General features: G+C 45.4%; 1 protein-coding gene across 1 annotated transcript in view; it reads left to right on the top strand.

Annotated features, from left to right (window-relative positions):
- The first annotated feature begins 4,790 nt into the window (after positions 1-4,790).
- The window catches only part of RHBDL3 (rhomboid, veinlet-like 3 (Drosophila)), a 24,381-nt gene continuing 6,488 nt past the window's right edge, over positions 4,791-22,683 (top strand). Inside the window, exons 1-4 of the mRNA XM_010010354.1 lie at positions 4,791-4,820; positions 8,121-8,279; positions 17,924-18,148; positions 18,835-18,983. Coding sequence (XP_010008656.1) covers positions 4,791-4,820; positions 8,121-8,279; positions 17,924-18,148; positions 18,835-18,983 — 563 coding nt within the window. The remainder of the gene's footprint in view (positions 4,821-8,120; positions 8,280-17,923; positions 18,149-18,834; positions 18,984-22,683) is intronic.

The following is a 22,683-nucleotide window of genomic DNA, read 5'->3' as shown; positions in this document are numbered from 1 at the left end:
TGAGTTTGTGTCACAGGAAGTCCTCAAACACAGGGTTGTCTGGTGATGTCAGATGCTCTGCAGAAATCAGTTATAGCAGCAATCTTGTCTCATGATTGGCACCGAGTTTATATTCTCTTCCAGATAATATCAGCTGAACATCATTTATTTTCTGTAGCCTTTTCTGACTGATCTTAAACTGGTCTGCCTTCAATTACGCATTACTCAGTATCAGTCATCTGTTTGTTTGCTGGTGGTTGTTATTAGCCAACAGACCTAATTAAATTCTTGTCACAGTCCTGAAGTTTTGGGAGTGGTGTGGGTGCCTGCCACCATGTTTGGACAGGAGTTTTGAAGCCATGGGTGGAAGGGCTCTGTTGCTGATTCAAAAGTGGAGGGAGGGTAAAAAGCAGATCTTGATGTTCCTCCAGCATTCCCAGACTTGCAGAAAATCAGCACAAGTACTGGCTTTCGAAAATCTTTTGGATGAAAGTTACCTTGACCTGCTGACTCAAACCATCCAGCTTCAGCAGCTGCTGTGTGACCCTCCCCAGAGTTACTGCAAGGGCAGAAGGTGGATCATCATTGTATGATAGAGAGAATTCACTGGCCTTTTGTCCATATGCAGAACTGAAACATTTCAACATTTCAAGCACTGGTATCACCTATGCTGCTTTTACCAGATAACATCAGACCAAACCCCTGTTTGGCATGAGAAGACTCGTCTACCTCACCTGCACCAGCAGAGACACTGCTGTGATAGGAGATGATGTCAATAGCAGTGAATTTTACAGGAATGCTTTTGTGTGTTTAGTTAACGTGGGGTAAGGAGGGACCTGACTGCAGGTACTTGGCCTGAAATACAGCCCCAGTTGAATATTCTGACTGTTGAGTGTTGGTTTCTGTTTGTTTGGCTTTTGTTTTCCTTGTAGCAATAGTGATTGGGGCCTGTCTCCTGGATGGGAGGTTGACTGTGCATGCCCATGCCGTGCCTTCTATTGACTTAGATAGTCCAAATAAATGCAGCATCCCACCCAGAGTGTATTGCATTTCAGCTCTGAATGAAGAGGCTTATATTCATCATTGTCCCCTCATAATGTAGGAGCCATGAGAGATGTAATTAATATTGATACAGGGTTTTGAGATTCCTCAATAAGACATGACTAAAAAGACATAAAAGATAATTGTGTGGTGGTAAATGAGGATATCATGTGTCATGCTGTTGTGGATATTGCTGTTTTCAGCTTTTGATATTTAATGCCTTACACCATCCAGATGAAAAATGGGCTTTATTTTAACTAGACTGAAGAACTCATTGCCTTGGGGGATTGTGAAGCCCCCAAAACTGGAGGAATTCAAAAGAGAGAGTAAGTGATGGGGCATTTGTACACGTAACAATGTCTGGACCAGTACTGACAAGCAGATCTGGAAAGACTGTTAAAACTCTTTCCTTAATGATTTTAGAAAAGGTTTTAACTGTTGGAGTGTTTTGGTCATGGCAGTCACGAGGGGACTGATACCCTGTAGGCTTCATCTTGTCCACAAGCCCAGATAGGCTGGTGCTGTCAGATACATGACTTGTCAGTCTGGGCCACAGCCTGCCCAGCCTGTTGCTGCAGCTGAGGACACCTATCCAGTGAAATGTGCAAGGTGTCCAGTGCTGGATCAAGATTAAATATTGTATTTCCACATTAAAAACCTAAACAAACACTGCTTTTTAGAGTGCTTCAGCTTCTTCCCATTAGTCTTAATGCACTTACATAAATAATAAAACAGGAAGAAGCAGGGCTGGAGAAGGCTCAGTCTATAAACATGTCTCTTTGCATTAAGCTTTGTGGCGTAACGGAGGGCACCTCCTGCCATCCGTGCTGTCTCCTTAATCAGGTCATTATCTCCCTCACTTCCAGTGCTGCATGTCCTTCCTTGTCAGTGCTGCTGATAATGGAGCTCCTCTTTACCCTGGCTTCTTTCTGGGGGGCAGCTTTGGTTTCAAAGCCAGCACAGTGGCATATTTTGAATAATTTAGTTCTGGGTGGCTTGAACACTGTGAGGAGTTCCCCAGCTGAGACTGGAGCTGATTCCTGTGAGTATTCTGCCAGGAGGCTGATATGGAGAGAGACAGTGGGATGGCTCAGAGTGGTGGGTTGTTGAGGCAGCAGAGGACTGGAAGCTAGCTTAACAGGTCCTGTGAGTGCATCTCAGCTCTATCCTCTCTTAGTGTCTTAGCAAGGACTTGCAGCAAGAAACCCACAGGCAGGGAGGAGGATAGGGGAGAAAGTTGCATTAAAAAGTGTATACAGACAGAAGTGTGGATTTGGGTAGGTGGCAAAGCATGATAGATAGGCTTCCCCAGCAAGCTGTGGCTCAGAAATTCCTGGAGTCTCTAACAGTAGGATTTTCTTGGCCTATAGTGGCTTGGACCAGGGGCCTGAACTACTGTGGAGTCAAGGAGTTCGGTGTGATGTCCAGCTGCCATTGGCTTTGTAAGTTTGCTGTGTTTCTATGCGTGAAACCTTGGCAAAAGGTTGGCTCTGTTCATATTGCCTCCTGTGGCTTGCTAATGGCCCTTTGCCATTGCAGTCCTCATCCAGTCACAATCTGTCAGCACTACACAGCCCTTGTCTGGGGGCCCTGCTTGGTGAGTCAGGGAGGGTGTATCCTCTGTGCTTAAATGCAATCTGGCTTTTGAGAGCTGGGTGATGATTCCAGCCCTCGGGTTCACCTCAGGTCAAAGGAATCCAACATGGACTAAAGTACTGTGCACTTAATCACTTTATATTGTCCGGGCAGTGGTGGGTAAATTCCTTATTTACAGGGAATTTAGAGTGTGCATCACTGAAGCCAGCACTAATGGCTTACCATAGGTGCTCAGGCAACTCAGATTAGGTGACTTTCCATGGTGAGGAGCCGGACTTCGAGGTGGAGGGATATGCACTTACCTTTGGCTGGCCTTCCTCTCTTCTGGATCAGGATTTCTCCTCTCACATGCACCTCTCACTGTTAGAAGAAAGCGGGATCATTAAACTGCTTGGAAGATCATGACCACCAGACAGTGATGAAACTCCTGTTAAAACAGCCCCTGCTTTCTGCCCTCTCATTTGGATTGTAAGGCAGACTTTCATCTTCTGTCTTGCCATTCCTTTAATTTTCATCAAAGCACCAAGTGCTACACATACTGATGCCACACTGTTTTGTTAAAAAAAAAAAACAAAACAAAAAGCCAAACACAAAACAAATCCCAAACCCACTCATCAACTCACAGCATGATCCTGGAGACTGAGGAAAGATTGAGAATGAATGGGCTCTGGTAAAATGTGTGACTATCTTGAGGAGACTTTCAATGCCTGTCTAAAATGTTTTTTAACAGCTTCATCTTGGAGTCTGTCAATTCCATGTACTGACTTGGAGGCTCTTGTTTTAACTACAGCATGGCCCTTAAGCCTAGGGATGGTCTGGTTGATTCCAAAGCTTGCTAGCATCCCTAGATTGTGGAGACTGTGCCATCTAATGGTCTGAGTTCAAGCCCAGCAAAGCTCAGAGTAGTTTTTGAAAGCCTTGGAGATTTTTGCTTATAATTGAGTCCCTGTGTCCAGTGGAAAAGGGCTTGTACATGAACAAGAAGCAGGCATACTATTGATAGCTCCTTTCTGGTGGGAAATAAGGCAGGAGTTGTCATTTCCGTATAACAGGAGGTGAAGCTAAAGCTCGGGGTAATTTATTTCCAGAATCTTCCTCCTGGTCTGGAGCAGAGCTGTGTCAGTGCCGGGAGGCCTGACTGCCAGACCAGGCTCTCCCAGAAATGAAGATACTCATGGACCATAGATGACTGGGATTTCAAGGGACCGATCCATCTCAAAGCCAACTTCCAAATTAGATGAAGGTGCTTGGAGCCTTGCCCATTGCAGAGACAAGTTATGGCTTGGGTGGTGCCAAGACAAAGCTCCTCAATGAGGAAACCACGGGTGGTAGCAAATTCTCTGTTCGTGCAACATCTGCAATTCTCAAGGCAGCCAAGGATGCTCATGTTGTGCCCAGTTCAGCTGCTCTGGTGCCCCCGAGGGCTGTTTGCCACGGGGGAGAGGAGCAGCTGGCTGCACTGTGTGAGATGTCTGTGTTTTCCCAAGACACCTATTGTCTGTCTGCAGCTCCAGCCTCCACCCTACTTGCTCACTCAGCCGTGGCTGATGTGTCTTTAATTAAAGAGAAGGAAGTATTTGAGATTTTCTTTTCTCAACCAGATTTCCTATTTCTATCAGAGCTTGCAGGCCTCCCCTGCCCTTATTTTTGTCCTGTAGTTTTACTATGAGGCCTTCAGTTTATGGTGTGTCTGCTCTAAAATAAGGAAGACATAGGCAAGAATAGCTGGATTTGGGACAGGGAATTAAGATGCTGGGTCAGATGGCTGCTATGGTCATTAGCATATTTACATTTTTGCTGAAGAGCCTAACTGAGGATCAGGGGAGTTAAGGATGATTGTCATTGAAATGCAGAGGAAACCTTGCATGAAATTGCCGTTAGTGTCCTATTGTCTTGGGAGCTGGGGGGGGGGCAAATGGCCTTCTTCATCCCTGTACCCCTTGTGTTGGGCTTGTCAGCCCAAGTAGATGGGTAGAGGCAGAACTGTTCATATTGCCTGAAAGCACTGTGCTGAAGGAAAGCACTGTGCTGACTTAGCTGCTGGGAGGCTCTGCCTGGGGGGCTGTGAGGCTCAGCACAGCCATGCTGCTGGCTGCCAGTCAGCCTCTGGCCTCACAGTGACACAGAGCTGCTCGGCTGGGTCTGTGGGACAACTGACCCTCAGGGAGATCGCCATGGATAAATACATGAAGCATCTAGCAAAGGTCAGTTGTCTCTTCTGTAATTGAGGGACCCACGTGTTTTGAGTGCACCGTTGCCTGTTGGTTTTGCCATGTGTGGGGACACGTGTTCTACAGGACCAGCTCAACCCCTGGATTTTTTTATGGCTAGCTCTGATGTCAGAAGCAAGGTGTGAGGCAGTTGGGGGTGTTGGTGTGAATTTTGAGTGTTGCAGTGACCTGAAAATTAAACATAAATAAGAGAACTCCCACACAGCTGGGGTTTAAGGTAAAACATTCTGCTCAGGTTGTGGAAGCAGTGCTCTAGTCCTGCTCCGAGGTGGAACTTTTTAGTTCAGAAGTTGCTTGTTCGTTGTTCTTTTACTCTTTCATGCTGTTAAGATCCACTGTTTTAATTCAAACCCATTTCTAATTAGTATCTTTAACTTAGTGCCAAACCCCAAATTGTACATGGTAACATGAAAGAAGAGAACAGGTTCCCTGGCCTGTTTACAGTTCTGAAAATGCTAGCTACCTTCTGCCACTGCTTTGATTTTTGGAGGGACAAGCAGCAAGGCAGTGAGCTGCAGGAGGAATGCTGGTGCCTATTGGTGTGAGAAAGAAGCATCCTTGGAGCAGAAGCTCATTTGTAGCCACCAGACAGGCTTCAGATCTCTGTCCATTTGGAAAGCCAGCAGCAGGTATGGACAGTACAGTCTTGAACGATGGGATTGGATCAGCTCTGGCACTGGTGAGTCTGGAGTCAGTGTGTCCTTGTGAGCTGGTTTGAAGCTGGTTGCGTAATTTTTGTTCTTGGTTACAAAATGTTTCTTTTTGGAATGCTTTAAAGCAGAACAAAGTCTAGAAAAGTGGTTTGTGATCTCAGCAGCTCTTTTGTGCTTTGGGAGCCTGTGTACTTCAGCTCTGTCTCTTCCACGCTTTGAAGGAATAAGGAATAGCCAACTTCCCCGTGGCTGTGGCTGTTGGTCTTTCCTACAAAGTCAAACATTGAGCACACAACATGGGGAGAATCCCACACTTCAGTCACTGAACCTGGTCCTCAAAGTAGGGAGGCATTTAAGCCTTCAAGGAGCAAATGGTTTTGTCCTAGACAAGGTAGGTTCTAACCTCTTAAATGTCAAGATATAGTTAAAGTGGTGCGGTTAAGTAAGATGCTGGTTAGGTCAACTGTTTTCAGGGAAACAAGGGTGAACACAGCAGTACCTATGGGACTGCAGGTGTTGGATCCCTTCACTGAATGACTCATCTCCCAGCTTCTGCAAATTCCCCTTAAGAAAGGTCATCTCAGGTATTATGCTAATAATACTTTATTTCCTGGGTATCTGGGCCTCTGGGATTGAGCACTACAAAACTTCAAACTCAGGCTGGCTTGGGACTCCCAGCAAGAGCCAAAAAAGCATCAGAGCTGAGCCTGAGTGTAGAAGCCCAGATTTGGGGGTTGGTTTTAGAATGTGATCTGTTAACTCTAGAGTGGGCTGGAGTAGGGGAGCTAAACTTCTCCAGGGATTAATATTAAGCCCTTGTTTAACAGTAAAGAGCTGATGAAATCCACCTTTGGCTCAGAGTGCCAGCTGTCAAGAAGGTAGATCCAGGCCACCTCTCAAGGACAGAACAACCCTTGGCAGAGGGTGGGGGTGAGTGCCCAACTCTGACTGTCCACAGGTCCCTTGGTTTATCTTGTTTTGTGTAATCCAATTGCCCCAGCAGCTTCTTCACCGAGGTGCTGCTGCTTGGACAGAACAGCAGAGCAGCTCTGCTCCAGCCAGGGGCTGGGACCTCCTCCTTTCAGCTTAGACAGCTTCTCCTCAACAAAGCAGCCAGCGGTGGCAGAGTCCCCAGGAGCAGCAGGACAAAGGTGCTCGGGCTGGAAGGAGCCAGAGCCAGATCCTCACACGTGGGCACTGCATTCTCCAAACAAGCTGCCCGTGCCTGAGGCTGGTCTGTTTAATAGCAGAGCAGTGCCAGCCCTGCTGCTGGCAGGCTGCAGCCTCTGCCACACCCCCCTTCTCACCTCCTCTCTTGCCAAGGCAGCCTTTACTCCACTGCATCTGATCGAAAGCCCGGCGCCTGTTCGGCTTTTTTTCTCCATTAGGGAAGAACGAGGACTGCCAGGACCTCTTTGGTGCTGCCAAGGCCTTTTATGTCCCAAATGTTTCCATGAAAAGACTCCCTCCTGACCACCCTGTCCCCTGACAGCCATTCAAACCAGCCAACAAGCTTGATATCATTATCTACAAAAGAAGTCCAGTGAGCACCAGGGTCCTCACAGCCAAGTTTGGGAAATCAAAGGCAAATCTCCCAGCAACAGAGAGCTGGCAAAGAACAGACTGCACCACATCCAGTTAGGGCTGGTCTGGCAGCTTCCTCTGCTGGTTTTCAAAGCACAAAAGCAATGTGCTCGGCCTGGTGCCAGCACTAGCTTGGCTCGGGCCGGGGCTGTGGCCACCTCCGAGCGGCTCGGTCTGGGGCTGTGCCCACCTCCGAGCTGGCAGCCCCTCACAGAGTGCCCTGTGGGAGCTCAGTGGTGGACAGAGGCTGCTGGAAGCAGTTGTGAGTTAGAGCAGCCTTGCAAAGCTGTCTCTTTTTGGTCAGTGGCATTTTTTAGATTAACCACTTAGTCTGAGGGGGAAAAGTTGATGTTATTGGTCAGAGTGGGATTCCCTCCAAATGTCACCTGGGACTTTCCTTTTAATGACTCTGGTTTATGTTCTGAAAATGGCATATTGCTGCCTTGTCAATTCTGATTTGATGTGATGTTCATCTGGTTTGTTCCCTGTCCAAATACTTTCTTTCCAATCCATCTTAAGATAGAGAGCTCTTCAGCAGTGAAAGCACGTAGCAATTTGAAGGCATCTGGAAAGGTGACTGTCAGAAACACTGAGCACAGAAAGGGCTTGTGGAAGGATGGTGTATTCCTCTATTACAACTGTGTTAGGAATTACAGGAGTAAAACTGTTTTCAGCACATTTTATCTCACAGACCACATCTCTGGTTTGCTTGATAGCCCAGGTAGGGATATGAAAAACAGCCAAGAGAAATGATGACGCAGAGGGAAGAAAGTTGAAGGTAGCTGACTTAGCTGAAGCTTGGGTGGAGATGGAATGATGACATGGATCATGATGCCTGGTTCACCCCTCTCCACAGCAGGGTGCTTTGGGCAGTGAAAGGAAGCTGGAGACGAGACGATTACAGGGAAATGTGTCACCAAAACCTAGAGCAGCCCCTGGGTCCCTGTGTGTCTGCAGCAGGTGATGAATGCATAGGAGGGCAGAGTTGTGTCTAATGTGGAATGGTTAATTCTGGCACTTTCCCTTCCTGTCCCAGTTTGATCCCGACAACACTGGCTACATCAGCACTGAGAAGTTCCGCTCCCTTCTCCAGAGGCACGGCTCGGAGCTGGACCCCCACAAGCTGGAGGTCCTGCTGGCTCTGGCAGACAGCAACTCTGAGGGGAGGATCTGCTACCAGGACTTCGTCAACCTGGTGAGTGCTCTGGCTGGCAGGGCCTGTCAGACCTTGGTTCTGCTTAAAGCATTGGCTGATGAGGGACAGTCTCCCTGTCTCACTCCCAGTCTCCCTCCCACCCTCTCTCCCTTTCTCCTTCTATCGGCACTAGTGTTTGCCATGTCCCTGCATCACACTCTGCATGGGTTTGCTGAAGCATTCAGTGGTGACTGAGCTCTCAAGCCAAAAGTGGAGTTACTGCCAAGTTTTCCAGGGAAACAAGTTTGCATGGGAAGAAACTGTGGGAGCTGTTTTAAGACCAGCATGAAGCAATGGCTGCTGCTAGTTTAGAGGCTTTTGCTCTCTAATACCAGTCATTTGTTTGCAAGCAGAGGTCTGTCAGTCTGGATGTCTCCTGTGTTATCTAGAGATTTCACCACTTCCAGACAAAAATATATAGATAACTTTGTGTTGACTTGTTGGGTGGAGTCATACTGCACTGCTGTAGGCATCAACAGCAACAGGAATAAAGTGTTTCTGGGTCAGGTTCATTTTATCCCAGGTGAGATGTCTCAGACTGCGTGAGTCATGAGCTGATGCCTCTATCTCTGCTAATGAGTCAATTAGTGAAGGGATCTCTCTGTTTCTTGTCAAGGCAGTTTGACGAGTCAACACGGATGTAGACATGTTAGATGCCCAGGGTGGCCTAGAAATATCGTTTGCAAGACAGGTATCTTGAATAGTGGGCATTCCAGGGGCTTTGCCCTGTTCTTGCTCTGTCATTCCACACCTGAGTCCCAGCAGATTTAGTGCAGCAGTAAAAGAAACCTGGGTGACAAAGTCAGTGACGTCTCCACGGTTTCACTGGAAAGCTGGATGTGTTCTTGATGCAGGGTATAATTATTTGCATCTCTGTGTTCTTGCAGCCAACATGGGGATTTGGTCCTTCCATTTATCATGGTCACTCACACATGTGGTTTTGGTTTAGAAAGAAAGTGTCCTCCATATGTCCTGTCTTCACATGAATCAGAAAAGTGTGATAACGGCACTGCTGTCAAGGATCCAGGTCACAACCTCACTCAGGCCATGGGCAGTGTGAAGGTGAAATTACTGTGATGCAATGGCATAGATCTACTGTATCTAATCAAGCTGTCTTGTTAGCCTCTTGCATGTGTTTAGGTACTCAGTAAAACAGATGTAACCACTGTTAAGCAGATCACAACTACTGTGAGGTTTCCCTCAGCTTCAGCTTAATAAACAGTGTGGTCAATGTATTTATAGTAACAGTTGCTTGTTCTACAGTTTGGTATATTCAAAGTACCATGCCAGCATTCACTAATTGAGCTGCACAACACTTAGCTAGCAGGAAGAGGTATCATCTAATTTCTCTTACAGAAATGATGGCCTAGGGCCAGCCAACGTGTTGGCAACAGGCTCAGGAACAGACCTGGGCTTTTTCCTCTCCTGTATCATTGCACCATGAGCTGGGGAACAGCACAAGCTGCAGAGAGACAGGTGGGAGGTGGAAGGTTTGGGCATCCTCCTCCTTTGGGGAATAGGGGATGGTGCCAGCTCACACCCACCTGATGTGTTTTCTGCAAAATGGCAAATTTCCTTCACTACTACTGAATGACTCCTGTAAAGAAGCCATTGATTTTTCTGTCCCTCTATCCTCATCTGCATATTTTTGCACTTTCTGATCAATAGGCAATGCAAATGCCAGAACATTAAACTACTTACAAATGGCATCTCCTGATTCCTCCTCTGGTTGCTATTGATTTCCATCATCCAAACTTTCTAGGGCTCCTTCTCTTTTCCCTAGTTTCCTGCTCCCAAATCTGCCTTTTGAACTTCCTGATGGAAAGAAACAGAACAGTTGACACAGAATGACTGTGAAATTAGTGATTTCCTTCACTTTATAATTGTCAGTCCTGAAGCTATGTGTGGTGGTGTTTAAGTGCATGCTTGTGCTTGATGATCATCAGCCATCTCTGCTTTTTGCTCAGATTAAATTGTCTGTTTCAGAAGCTTAGCAAGAATTGATCTGCTCCCAAAAATGATGGTGCTGGATTGCGGGGAAGGGAAAGGCTGACCTATTATGGAATCCACAGAGGTTTTACAAGCATGGCTCTATGTGTGTGTGTTTTCCTTTTCTCCATCAATATTCATGAACAAGTACTCTGACATGATCAGAGAATCCCATGGCCTCCCAAATGTGTTTAAGGTACTGAAACTTTGAACAAGAGGTAAAATGACATTAATAAAGCTCTGGTCACTGGAGAGGCCTTGAGGTGGGAGTGGGGCTGGCTTTCAAAGATGCGTTACAGTGCAGCTGTCAGAGCAGAGGTGTGGAAGGAAACAGACTCCTCTGTGTGTCTCACAAGCAGCTCTTTTGGTTTCTTTCCAAGCATGGGGATGGAAGGAGCTGGTGAGCTGTCTGCTCAAGCTACTATGAAACAAATTAACTCCATCCCAGCCAAAACCAGTACAAGTGTGCTCCAACTCGCAGAACCCAGCCCACAGTAGGGTTTAACCACTAGGCATCAGGAGAAGTCTGTATTCAATGGTCGGTTCCTGGGATATGCTGTTCTCTCTCTTTTTCTTTTTTTCTTGCAGCTTTGTTAATGTTGATTAAAAATTGAGCAGGGAGGGTCTGCTCTTTTTTCAGCCTTGTAGAACCCTTGGTCTTTGCTGGGTTCCCTGGAACTGTGACAGAATGTGATGCTGTTTCTTCAGCAGGGTGCTTGGCTGCTTACTAGCGAGTCTGATGTTGAGAGATGCTATTTGTGACCACAGAAGCAGCTGTAACTCTACGAAATTATTATTTCCAGAAGGCACTACAGGCCCTAAACTTCCCAGAGCAACAGTGTTAATACTTTGTTTCCTCCAGGTTATTGCATGTCCCAGAGAAGGAAGTGGAAAATGCTCACACCCATGTACTCCAACATCATCTCAAGCACCAAGAACGCTCTCTGCTCTCTCAAACACTGTGATCCCTTAACTAAACTGAAAGACTTCTGTTGAGCAAAGCCACATTATCCTCTGATGTCCAAAGTATGTGGTAACCTTCTAGATGCACCAGAAATACAATTCTAGGATTTCTCACCTTAATAAGGAGACCTACACAAAACATATGCCTGTTCTCAGCAAAGCAATTTACATTTCTGAAATTGAAAGTTGCACAGGTTGAGAGTAGATCCTAGAAATCACTCAGTAAGTAATTAAAGTAATGAATAAATTCAGGGAAGCTGAAGACTTCTGGTGTCATCTGCAAACAGAAAGGGCTGGAAAAAAATCAGATATGTATGAGGTTCCTTGCACGCAGTTGTAAAACACAATGCTGCAATCATATCCATTTCTGTTTGTACACTGGGGCTTGTAAGAATGGCAGAAAGCAGTTTCAGATGCTGAGATGGTGCAGAATAACAAGTGTTTCCTGTACAAGTGGAGACATCTTGTGCATGTCTGTTGTCTGGTTGCTCCTCTGAGTGTGAAGAGACATGCTAAAAATGCACAGTGGAAATTCTGGCTGTGAACAGCATAGGCCACAGGAGGAGATAATGAACAAAGCTGTTTAACTGACTTTGCTGCTTTTAGAGAGGAGACAAGCCAGGCAGTGATATAGTCGAGATATATTTGCTGGGATCCTTGCTGAACAGCACTTGCTGCTGGCAGTCCTGGACTGTTTCACATGATAACCTGTGAACTATAACAGAGCTGAAGAGCAGACCAGTGATCCCTGGAGGGTCTCGGTTTCCTATTCTCTGGCTAAACCTTCCTTGTATTCTCTGTCTGAGAACGTGGATTGTTGCTTTGGACAAGCTGGATCATGGCTTTACTACCTCCTCACCCTCTTGATGTGTTGCTCTTCAGACATGTGAGTAGAGGTAAGGGGGTGCAATGGAGCTTCTAAGATGTTACTTTGCTTGACAGAGGGGCAATGTAGAGTCAGTTCAGCATCTTATATTCTCTTGATGTAATAATCAGGTAAGGAACTTTCTCTGGACAAGGAAAAGTTTTACAGAATCTCGTGTTTAATAGAGCAGCTTTTGCTAGAAGAGTGAATCACAGCTTATACTGAGACTAAAGCAAAATCCATGCTGTCTTAAGACATCCTTCAATACTGCATGGCTGGAGGCCATTTGTTCTTGTTAGCCACTTCAGCGATAAAAGCAAGGCTTGGTTCTGTCCCTTGTGAGGACACTGTGTGCCTGTAGGTATTTCATGGGTATACTCTCTGCTTTGAAAGGTAACTCCTGCCTTTGCTTCAGTGCTTGCAATGGTAACACTTTCACTTGGAATACTTCCTCCAGCTGGGCTTGAGCTGACCTGAGGGGAGCAATGAAGGAAGAGCTGTAGCTGGGGAAAGGGAGAACTTTTTAAAAGAGAAGACATTGAGTTTTATCTTTTGGCTTTGTGAGTGTGTATGTGGCAGCACCAGGAGGGCTCTGTTCTCTTCGTGAAGGTGAGCTTTAAGAAGTCACATACGGTATTCGGGGGGGGGAAGGGGAGTCCTTTAAACCATGGTTTGCTTAATATTTTTTTAATGGTACTTAGAAGTACTTTGTAACACAGCCATAAAGAAGCTATAAATTCTGCTTGCAGTGTCTTTGCATGTCCTTTACTGCACCAGCTGACAGGACACTGAGGTGAACAAGGCTTTGCAGGAACTGGATATCATTCGTTATTACCTGAGCCACTGGGAAGATAAGCAATAAAGCTGAAATCTCCAATCCTTGAAATCCCCAGGCAAGACAAAAGTTTGCCAAAAAGAATATCTCCTCTTCCTGTTAAATCCTTCTTCACTTTCTAGTGAGTGTTTAAAGCTTCAAAGGCTATTGCAGAATAACCCAGAACCTCAGTTCAGTTCTAGTGGTTTTGTCTGGTGGTTGTAGTTTTCTTCTCACTGTTGCTAATCTGGAAAGGTCTTTGCAGGCAAAGCTGCAGGCTTTGTAGCTCTCTTTTTCCCCCTGTGTACTTCCCATTAGCTGTATTGTTGCACCAGGGCAGATCCTCTGCCAAACATCAAGAGGGGTCCCATCTAGGGTTCTCTGGGATGTCCTTCAATTTCCAGTGGGACACCCCTTTAAGTGCTTCCTCTGTCCCTGAATCATTGTCTCAGCTGAAAGTGGAACTGGTGTCCTGAGCTCTCTTCCTGGCCTTTATTCAGAGGTATAATAATAAATATTTAATTTAAAAGGGCTTGGAAAACTCTTACTGCAATATTTGATCTAATATTATGCTACTGTAAGTAAGGAGGAGGTTTTCTCAAGAGGTGATGTGGCCATATGATTGTGTTCTTAACCATCTCTTGCCTCTCAGTGTATTAAACTGTATTGAGGTGCAAAGTTCTTACTCCAGGGAGCATTTCTAGGAGCTGCATACCCCTGCTGATAAATGTGCCTTACACTGTGCCTTACACTGCCTTCGTGTTGTTCCCTTCCCATTTTGAGGGAAACTGGTGATTTTTGGTGTTCCAAGAGCCACATGTATCTCCGGGGTGGGGGGAAGGGGGGAGCTGTCAGAGGGTCAGGTGAGCATCTTGGAACTGATAACTGGGATGCAAGAGCTGTGTGTTCAGCTTGTACATTGATCTGAGTCCATTAGATACTGGCTACATGTAGCAGCAGCAGAACTTTCTTCCAAGTGAACTAGTGTGGCAAATAATCTTTATGCCACTGAAAGAGGAAGTTGGCATAAAAAATCCCATCCTTAACCACAATTCCTCAGCTGTGTTCAGTCAAGTACAGATGAAACTTGAGAAGCATGATGTCAACTGACATGGTTATTTTGATTGTCTGTGTATCTAAAATACACACGTGAGTGGGAAATGTTAATAAGGCATTTAAAAAAAGGCTTCAGAAGATTAAATCTGGGTTCATTTCAGGTGCAGAATCCTCAGCACCAACGGAAAATGGAAATGCGTGTTGGGGGGTTCGAAGTTTCAAACTTGCTGTGCTTGACACAATGTTATTTGAACCACAATGTTAATCTTGTCCTGCAAGGAGCGTTCTTGCAGTTAACCTTGAAATCTGAATGTGTTTTACCTTTTCTTATGGAAGTGCTGGAGGGTCTAAGCCTGGCACATGTAACAGGAGTCCAGACAAAACCTTGAGCAGGGAAAACCCCTGCAACAACCATCATAATTCATTTGGTCTCTCCTGCCTCTTGAATCCCCGCAGTAAACCACTGCTTAGTCAGAACAAAACAGGATGGTGGTATTTGCCTTTTGTTTTCCCATTTGGTGACATTTGGGAAAGTGCCACCAGGTTGGCTCAGAGGATGTGAACATCTGTTGCAGATGAACTTGATGCTGAGTTATGCATATTGTGAGGAACTGTCTTTACCCACATTAGCATTTTGTAGAAGTGCGGAGTGAGGGAAGGAAATAAATGTGAATCTTGAAAGCAAAATTGATTGGAGAGGCTGCATTTGTAAGCAAAGTGGGTTATAAAACTGGAGCTGACAGAAGCTTTTAAAAAGCTTGTGCTAACTTCTGATTTAGTGTTCTGTGTCTTGGAGGATCAGAGCTGGAGAGCTGAATGTATTGCCTGTCACAGTGTTGTATGTGTTTAAAAATAGCCATAGAGCAGCCACAAAGATGCCAGTATGTGATGGGCAGAAATCCATGTTTTTCAAAACCTCCTAAGTGAGGCTGAATAAAAACCATAAAAAGGGTAATGATGTGCCCCACACAAGCCATGAAACTAGGGATGGGGAAATGCTACATGACTTACTTGGCTATCGATTATCTGAGGCAGCAACAGTAGTACAGATGGCCAAGAAACACAGAGAAATGGGTTTGCCAGTGGGAATGGGCAGTTTCCATTGTAAATTGCAGATAATCTGAGACTAGTTCTGGAGTGGCATCTATGCTCAGCAAAAGCAGGGCTTTGTACTTCACCAGAGTCTGGCGCAGTCCCACACTAGATGGTAAGGACTCTTATCCTAAAGTTTGACATTTTCAGGTTCAAATAATCAAAGTAGGAAAAACTTTTCCTTCCTGGCAGATGTATCAAACCCATCTTTAGAGGAGAGCTGTAGCACTAAACCTTGTTTTGTTTTGGTGTGGTAATCCCAAAGGGCAGAGGTAGCACCACATGGTTACCACTCATGTCAGCTTAGCTCTTTTACGAGGGGAATTTCTTTCTGCATGCTAACTTTTTGAAGGCACGAAGGACTAAGGGAATGCATTATTCCCCACTGCTGCCGTGGCTCTCCACATACTGTTTGCTACACCCCATCTGCATGAAACTTTAGTATCATGCTCACTAAAGAGGTCCCAGATCAAATGCATGAAGAGAAGTGGGATGGGCTGCCCTGAGCTTCTGGAGCTGCAATAATGTGCAGGCCAACAATGGGCCCTGTGTTATTTCAGCTGATGATTAAACACTTGGCTCATAAATGCCAATATTATGAAATTCTGAAATCAAGTCAGAAAACTGTGACCATACATGAGAGACTCTATTTGGGAAGATCTGAGTTTTCCAGAGGTAGTCTGAGGAACTAAACAGTCTTCTGATCAAAAGTTGGTGACAGCAACAGTAGTGACTTAATCCTCTGTCTCACCTCACACACATTACCTCCTATCTTTCTCAGCCTGTCTTCATACAGGAGGTGCACCAGCCCCTGATCATCCTTGTGGCCTCTTCTAGACTTGCTCCAACAGCTCTATGTCCTTCTTATGTTGAGAACACCAGAACTGTACACAATACTCCACATGAGGTCTCACAGGAGCAGAGCAGAGGGGCAGGATCACCTCCTTCGTCCTGCTGGTCACGCTCCTTTTGATGCAGCCCAGGATACGGTTGGTTTCCGGGCTCAAGCGCACACTGAAGCTGACGCATGTTAAGCTTCTCATCAGCTAACACCCCCAAGTCCTTCTCTGCTGGGCTATCTGGATATCTCCATATGTTCTGCAAGACTGGAGCAGTTTGCAACCTGCTGCATTTAACTTGCAGGCAGGGTTTTTTTGCCTCTTTGCTAAGAGCAGATGAATTTGGATATCCAGTAGACCCTCTATCCTGGGACAGGATTCCAGCCACCAGAAGCTGACTTGAGAAAACTGGGAGAAAGATATTTGTGGACAGATTTTTATTTTTTTTCATCTATACCTTTTTCTGTTTCTTTTGCCAGAAGTTTTCTTTTACAAATGATTTATGAATGAGCAAAGGAAAGAGAGAGCAAAGGAGAAATACCAAGAAAGGAGAGAGCTTTTAGGGTGAGCCTTTTTTCTCACTAAAACAACTCAAAAAGAACACCAGAAGATTTTTTCCCCAGTGTTAAAAAACTTGAAATAGATCAGTTGGTGTCAATGTTGCTCATGTTGGTGAATTTCTGTGTTGGAGGGACAGGCTGCAAAGGGAAGGCTGAGGAGGGATGGGCAGCTGCTTGGAGAATGGGTCACAGTGCTGTCACCTCAGATGCCCCTTTGCCTTCCTCCAGTGATTAACAAGAGGTGGCTCCCTGCAATGATTACTGTGTTTTAAGCAGCTTGGTCCAGCTTGGAACAATTACCCAACTGCTGGGCACTGAGAGCACAAGCTCTGGGCTTTGCTGGCTTTGGAATATTGGCCGCAATCAGCGTGATCCAAGACAATTGGAAGCCAGCACTGTTGAACATCATCTCTTGTCTGGTTCTGGGAGGCTAAAGGTGCTGGTGGTTTCTGAGATCAGTTAGCAGGTCTTTCAGGAGGAGGACCAGGCTGTCATGTTTGCTTTGCTGCCTTTTACTGTAAAAGGCACCCCTACAGTGGTCTTTCTGCATAGTTAGCAGTTAGTAAACCTCCCTGCCAAGGATGCAGCCAGTGCAGCCAGTGACTGATGCAGCAGGTTTGTTTGTCATCAGGGCTAATTAGCAATTATCCCAGTCTTGGAGCAAGCTCTCTCAGACCTGTTGTTCCCTCCCCGCCGCAGGCAAGGCAGAAAACCCCATCTGCCTGATTTGCAAATGCATTTCTCTAATTATGCATCCATATTAAGAAAGTGTATGCTCAGAAAGAGACAGCTTCTTCTATGCATGTAAGATAATAATGCACATACACATCAGCTGTATCCTCCAAAGTCTGTACTATCCCAAAAAGTGCTCCCTCTGAGGATAACTCTTTTAAAAGAAGGAATCCTTCCCTCTTGCAAGCTTACAGCAGGTAGGACAGTGTGTACACCAGTTTAGTTTGTTGGTTTGTTGCTGTTGCTCATGCAGCTTTGTTTTACACAAAGAGATAATTTTCTTTGCCCAGAGCTAACTCCTGCCAAAAAGGGTTAGATGCTGCGATTGTACCTGCTGCTACATTCAATAGATTTTATGCCCCATGAGATGACAAGTGCAGGGAAGTGTGGTAGAGCAGGGGGAGCTGAGGGAAGGAGGGTACAGGAATGTGGATCATAATAACCGATGGTGAAGATAGCAGATGGAAGGTTGGAGAATGGGCCAGAGAGCTCAGCCGGGTGCATCAGCAGCATCCTCTGCCCTGACCTCACGTATTGGCATCTTAATAGCAGACCCTGGTACTTGTTTTCCTTGCACCCCATGTAGGTCACCTTGTGATCATCCTGAGATGTGGTTCCTAAAGCTCCAGCCCAGTGGTAGTTCTCCTGTCTGCCTGGATCTGGCAGTAATCTCCCTGATGGCTGTGCCAGGCCTTGCTTTATCCTCATGGTTTCTTCTTTTTCTTTTTATCCAGATGAGCAACAAAAGGTCAAACAGCTTCCGGCAAGCCATCCTGCAGGGCAACCGGAGGCTGTGCAGCAAGGCGCTGCTGGAGGAGACGGGGCTGAGCCTCTCGCAGAGGCTCATCCGGCACGTTGCATATGAAACCCTGCCCCGAGAGATAGACCGCAAGTGGTACTACGACAGCTACACCTGCTGCCCTCCACCCTGGTTCATGATAACCATCACTATTGTAGAGGCAAGTACATTCATGCCCTCTCTCTGGAAACCCCATGCTGCCAAAGGCTTTGCTGGAGTGGGACTAATTTGGACTCGGACAAGGACAAGCACAAAGCTGATGGCCATTTTGGCTTATCTGTATGTGTGTGTAAGTGGAGACTGTGATCCTGTGTGTCTTCAAGGATGGTTATTAGTCATTGAAACAATTTGTATATGAAACTACAGAATTTGGGAAACTACAGCAAAACTTTTTGAGGAGTGAAAATCTGGACAGTTCTAGGGAAACTGGTAATTCAAATAATGGAATTAGAAAAAAAAATCCTATATGTTTACCTCTGTTCTGTGCATGGAGAGAAAAAGGAGATAAGAAAAACTGGGTTAAATATTCTGACCTACTCATCTGTTGCCAAAATGAGATCTTTGCACAGCTGCTGAGTAATGCACTCAAGCACAGAGAAGGGTATAATATGGCACCAATCAGTAGGGTGCTGAGTTCCCCTCACTCAGTTTTACAGAGAGCTGCATATAGAGTTATACCAATGTGTTGCAGGTTCCTCAAAACAGGGAACTTTCATGCTGTGCCAAACTGTCGAATGGGAGAAAAATATCATACATTTGACTTTTTTTCTCTATGGTTTTGAGCTACAAAGAGCTTTTCAGTGAGAGAAGGCGTTTGCTAACTCAGGAATCTCCCTGCTTTTCTAGGTTGCCTTTTTTCTTTACAACGGAGTGGTATTAGACAGATTTGTGCTGCAAGTCAGCCATCCCTTATACCTGAAGAATGCATTACTTTACCATCCTCAGCTCCGTGCTCAGGCTTGGAGGTACCTAACCTACATATTCATGCATGCAGGGTGAGTACTTATAAACTGCAGAGATTCCCCACAGCTCAGGTTCCCCAGAGAGAGGGAGGAGGAAGCAACAGAATCAGTTCAGAAATAAATGTTTTAAAATCAGTTCTGAATTGTGTATAAAAGTCTGAAGCTTCCCTGGAGTGTTGGGCAATGAGAACAAACCTTCACAGCTCTCTGAAGAGAGGAGGCAGCATAAGGAACTTATCAGATGCTGCTCTTCACAGCAGTGTTGGGACCACATCTTCCCAGTGTGTGCTTCCTAAAACTCACCAGGTCAAAGCCCAGTGTCCCTCCAGTGCAAGTGACAGAAGAAGTTTGCAAAGATGTTGGACTGGTATTTAAAACTTACATGATGTATTATTGCCAGGCTTCCTAGTTGAGGTTGGAAAAGTCAGTTAAATTCCCCGTGCCTCTGCTATGTCATCACTTAGTAATGTTGTCCCTTCTGTAGGGACTGAGATAATGCCTAGAAGTCTGAGTCAAGATTGAACTCCCATTTTGTACACTCTGTACCAACACGAGTGTTCCTGAAGAGCTGACAATCTCGACTGACCAGATGGACAAAGAATGGTCCATCTAATGCAAAAGGCAAAATGAAGGTTCACAGTCAAATGAGTCTTCCTTCATCCCATGGGAGGTGTGTAGCTGACTTGGGAAGAGAATACGAGGCATGGGGATTCTAACTGTGATTCTCAACTGTGCTAGTCCTCCCAAGAGTCAGAGACTTAATTGTGTGGTGTTTGTGATGCCATGGTGATGAGTGAGTGGCACAGGAAAGTTCATCCCTGTACAAAACACTCTACGCCCTCTGAGTGGGTTCTCAGATCATTATCTTCACACATTCCTGGCAGATAATTGCAATTTTCTTTAATTCTGTCATTGAAAAATCACAGAAACAAGCTTTTTAGCAGTAGTTTATAGTTTGAAACTGGATAAAGACCCTTTGTTCTTAAATAGAAAGCCCATATTCCCATCAGTCAATGTTCTATGAAAGGCCAGAAAGATCAAGCCGATCTTTTCCCTTTTCCATGTCTCTGATGGAAGACATGCTGATGTCTCTTCTCTGCCATGGAATAACTGCTTCAGTGTGTAATTGCCCTTGAGCACAAGATGTGCCCCAGATCTCTGAATAAATGCTGTAGGACAGAACAGACCCCCCAAGGGAGAGTAGGAAAAAAATTATAGATGAAACTTCTGGAAGGGCAGCATCTGTACTTTGTGTGCCAAATCTCCCCCCAAAAAATCCAGTGTATCTAAGTTTCAATCTGCCAGTAGAGACTACTGGGCTTAGATGTGAGGCTGGTTGTATAAAATGAGAACAGGAAATTTCCATCACTGAGGATGTGGGGAAAACTGTCTTGTAAAAGGATGAAACACATGATTTTTAATTAATGTTAGTGAATTTATAGCTAATTTATAATGTTAGCTAATTTATAGTTGGGTATTCTGGTGGTGGTGGGTAACTGCAAATTGCTTTGGGATACACCTGAAGAGGAGCACCTGCATAAGGACAATTTGTGCAGCATTTAAATGCCTTCTTGTATCACCTGTGGCATGATTTCCTAGCCTGGGCAAGGTCACCCTTTCCTGTGGCAGGCAGTATTCTGGCCTTCCTCACACTTACTGGCTGAAAAATAGCTCAGATTTATTTCACCTCTGTGGCAGGCTCAGACATGACCAGTGGGGAAGGTGGTGTGCAGGAGACTCATTGTCTTTGTGATGGATTCTAAGTTCTTTACCCACGTAGCCTTCAAAACAATGGAGTCCTGCTGGAACAATAAACCCCATGATTTATCTGCAGTATCTGGAGTTAATGTTAAATGTTCATTTAATGCTAACTTCTGTGTGTTAAGCTGCTTTCATATCAAGAGAACAGATAAATCTTGGAAAGGTAATAACATTTGTTAGGGGAAGCCCATCATTCTCCTCTTGTTTTCAAATGAAAGGCTAACACAATGCCATGGGCTCTATTGTTATCCTGCTTCCAGCTGAGACTTTAAAATGGTAATGTGGAATGCTCCTTAATTTAATGCACCGGGTCTGGGTTTTGAAGAGCGAGTGACAGCCAGAAGGTGTCCAAGAAGACAGCAGTTGCTAAGGCTTGGCTGGCTGTGCCTCTAGGAAGATGCCAAAACCGCCTGGGCTGTGTGTTGGTCCTGACTTTTTGGAGCTTTGTCCAGGGCTGAAAAGGCAAAGCTGTAAATTCTGCCCTTCTGCTTTCATGGAAAGCAGATGTTGACTATGTGGGGCCCAGGCATTTGTATCACTGCCATAACTAATGACTTGCATTGATGCTCAGTCCCATTTGTTTGGTCCCAGGGAAAGAGAAAGTCTTTAATAAATCAATGAAATTGTCATTTCAAGAATGACGCATTCAGCACTGGCAAAGGCTAATTATATTTTATGGGTGCTCATTGACTGTGGAGCCTTCAAAAGCTCTTAGTGTGATGGGGAGGAGAAGTGAATGGGATTGCTCCTGCAAAGTCTTTGAAGAAGAGCTGTGAATCAGAGCAGTCACTCCAGAGCCTGGAGTAGACTTTGCCAAGCTCTTACAAAAGCTTCCTGTGAAAAAAATAAGACCAAGTGCTTGTGTGAAAATGTCAGGTGCCACCTTATGACGTTGACTATGTGCCAGCCAAAGCTTCTGCCCTCCCCTCTGTAAGAGGGCACTTGGATGCTTTGACTCTTCTATGATCTCAGTTTGACCTTTGCTGCTTGTTCCTAAGTGCTGTGAACATGCAGGATCAGAACGAGTGCCAGAATATGCCCATGCCCAGTGGCTTCAACAGCCCTGAGCAAGGCAATAAAGAACCCCTCAGTTACATGCAGCACTTTCCCCTAATGACAAATTGCAGTGCTGAGTGACTCGTGCAGGAGAGAAATTTATCCTTGGAGAGAGAGTCAGTGAAAACAAACCTATTAAGCTATCCAGAAAGGAGTGTTTCCTGCTGTATCACTTCCAGCAGTTTTTTCCAGTCCAACTTTAAATTCTCATTTATGAGACTGTTCTGTCATTACTGCATCTCACCATCAGTGTTTTTCTCTGATGTGTATATGGGAAATTACTATGGTAACATGAAGGAAGACCATAACAGTGGAAATTCATGTAACTTAAACCAAAGATTGCTAGTGACTGTCTGTGAGGAATCCTCTTGTATAAAATAGGAGGTAGATTTTCAGCGCATAACCTACTTTGCACTCTTTCTCCCAAAAGATGCTAGCCTTCTCTATTAAGGGTATCACTGTGTCATTTAGGTCCCCTGTGTAAGCAGACTCAGGCACTCTTCATACAGAACAGTCTACCCCTGGGTCCAGTGTCACGTTGCCATTCAGCAAGGTCACAGCCCTTGTGTACCCACAGCTGGGGTACATCTCAGACACTAGCACAGTGTTGAGAAGGGGCACCTTCAGGGGCCTGGTGCTGTTGTCACCTCACTAGAAGATCCTGTAGATAGCAAAAACACAGGTAAATATTTGTACAGAGCTTTGAAAAGTAGCAGGGCAGTTTTGTTAAGTACTGGTTATTACAGGAACAAAGAGCTTGCTTTGAAACTATTGATTCAGCACAGGAGAAAACTGCTGCACTGGAGTGTGCACCAAATATGCATAGGTTTAATCTTAGCTGTCACACCGCACCTCTGGGCTGCAAGTGATCGTGCACAATGTGCACAGTGGGGGTTTCTACAGGGCCAGTCTCAGC

The sequence above is a fragment of the Nestor notabilis genome, unplaced genomic scaffold (assembly GCF_000696875.1).
Source record: "Nestor notabilis isolate BGI_N333 unplaced genomic scaffold, ASM69687v1 scaffold11452, whole genome shotgun sequence".
Taxonomy (NCBI): domain Eukaryota; kingdom Metazoa; phylum Chordata; class Aves; order Psittaciformes; family Psittacidae; genus Nestor; species Nestor notabilis.
The sequence above is the reverse complement of the archived record's forward strand: the minus strand, read 5'-3'. Positions and strand labels throughout refer to the sequence as shown.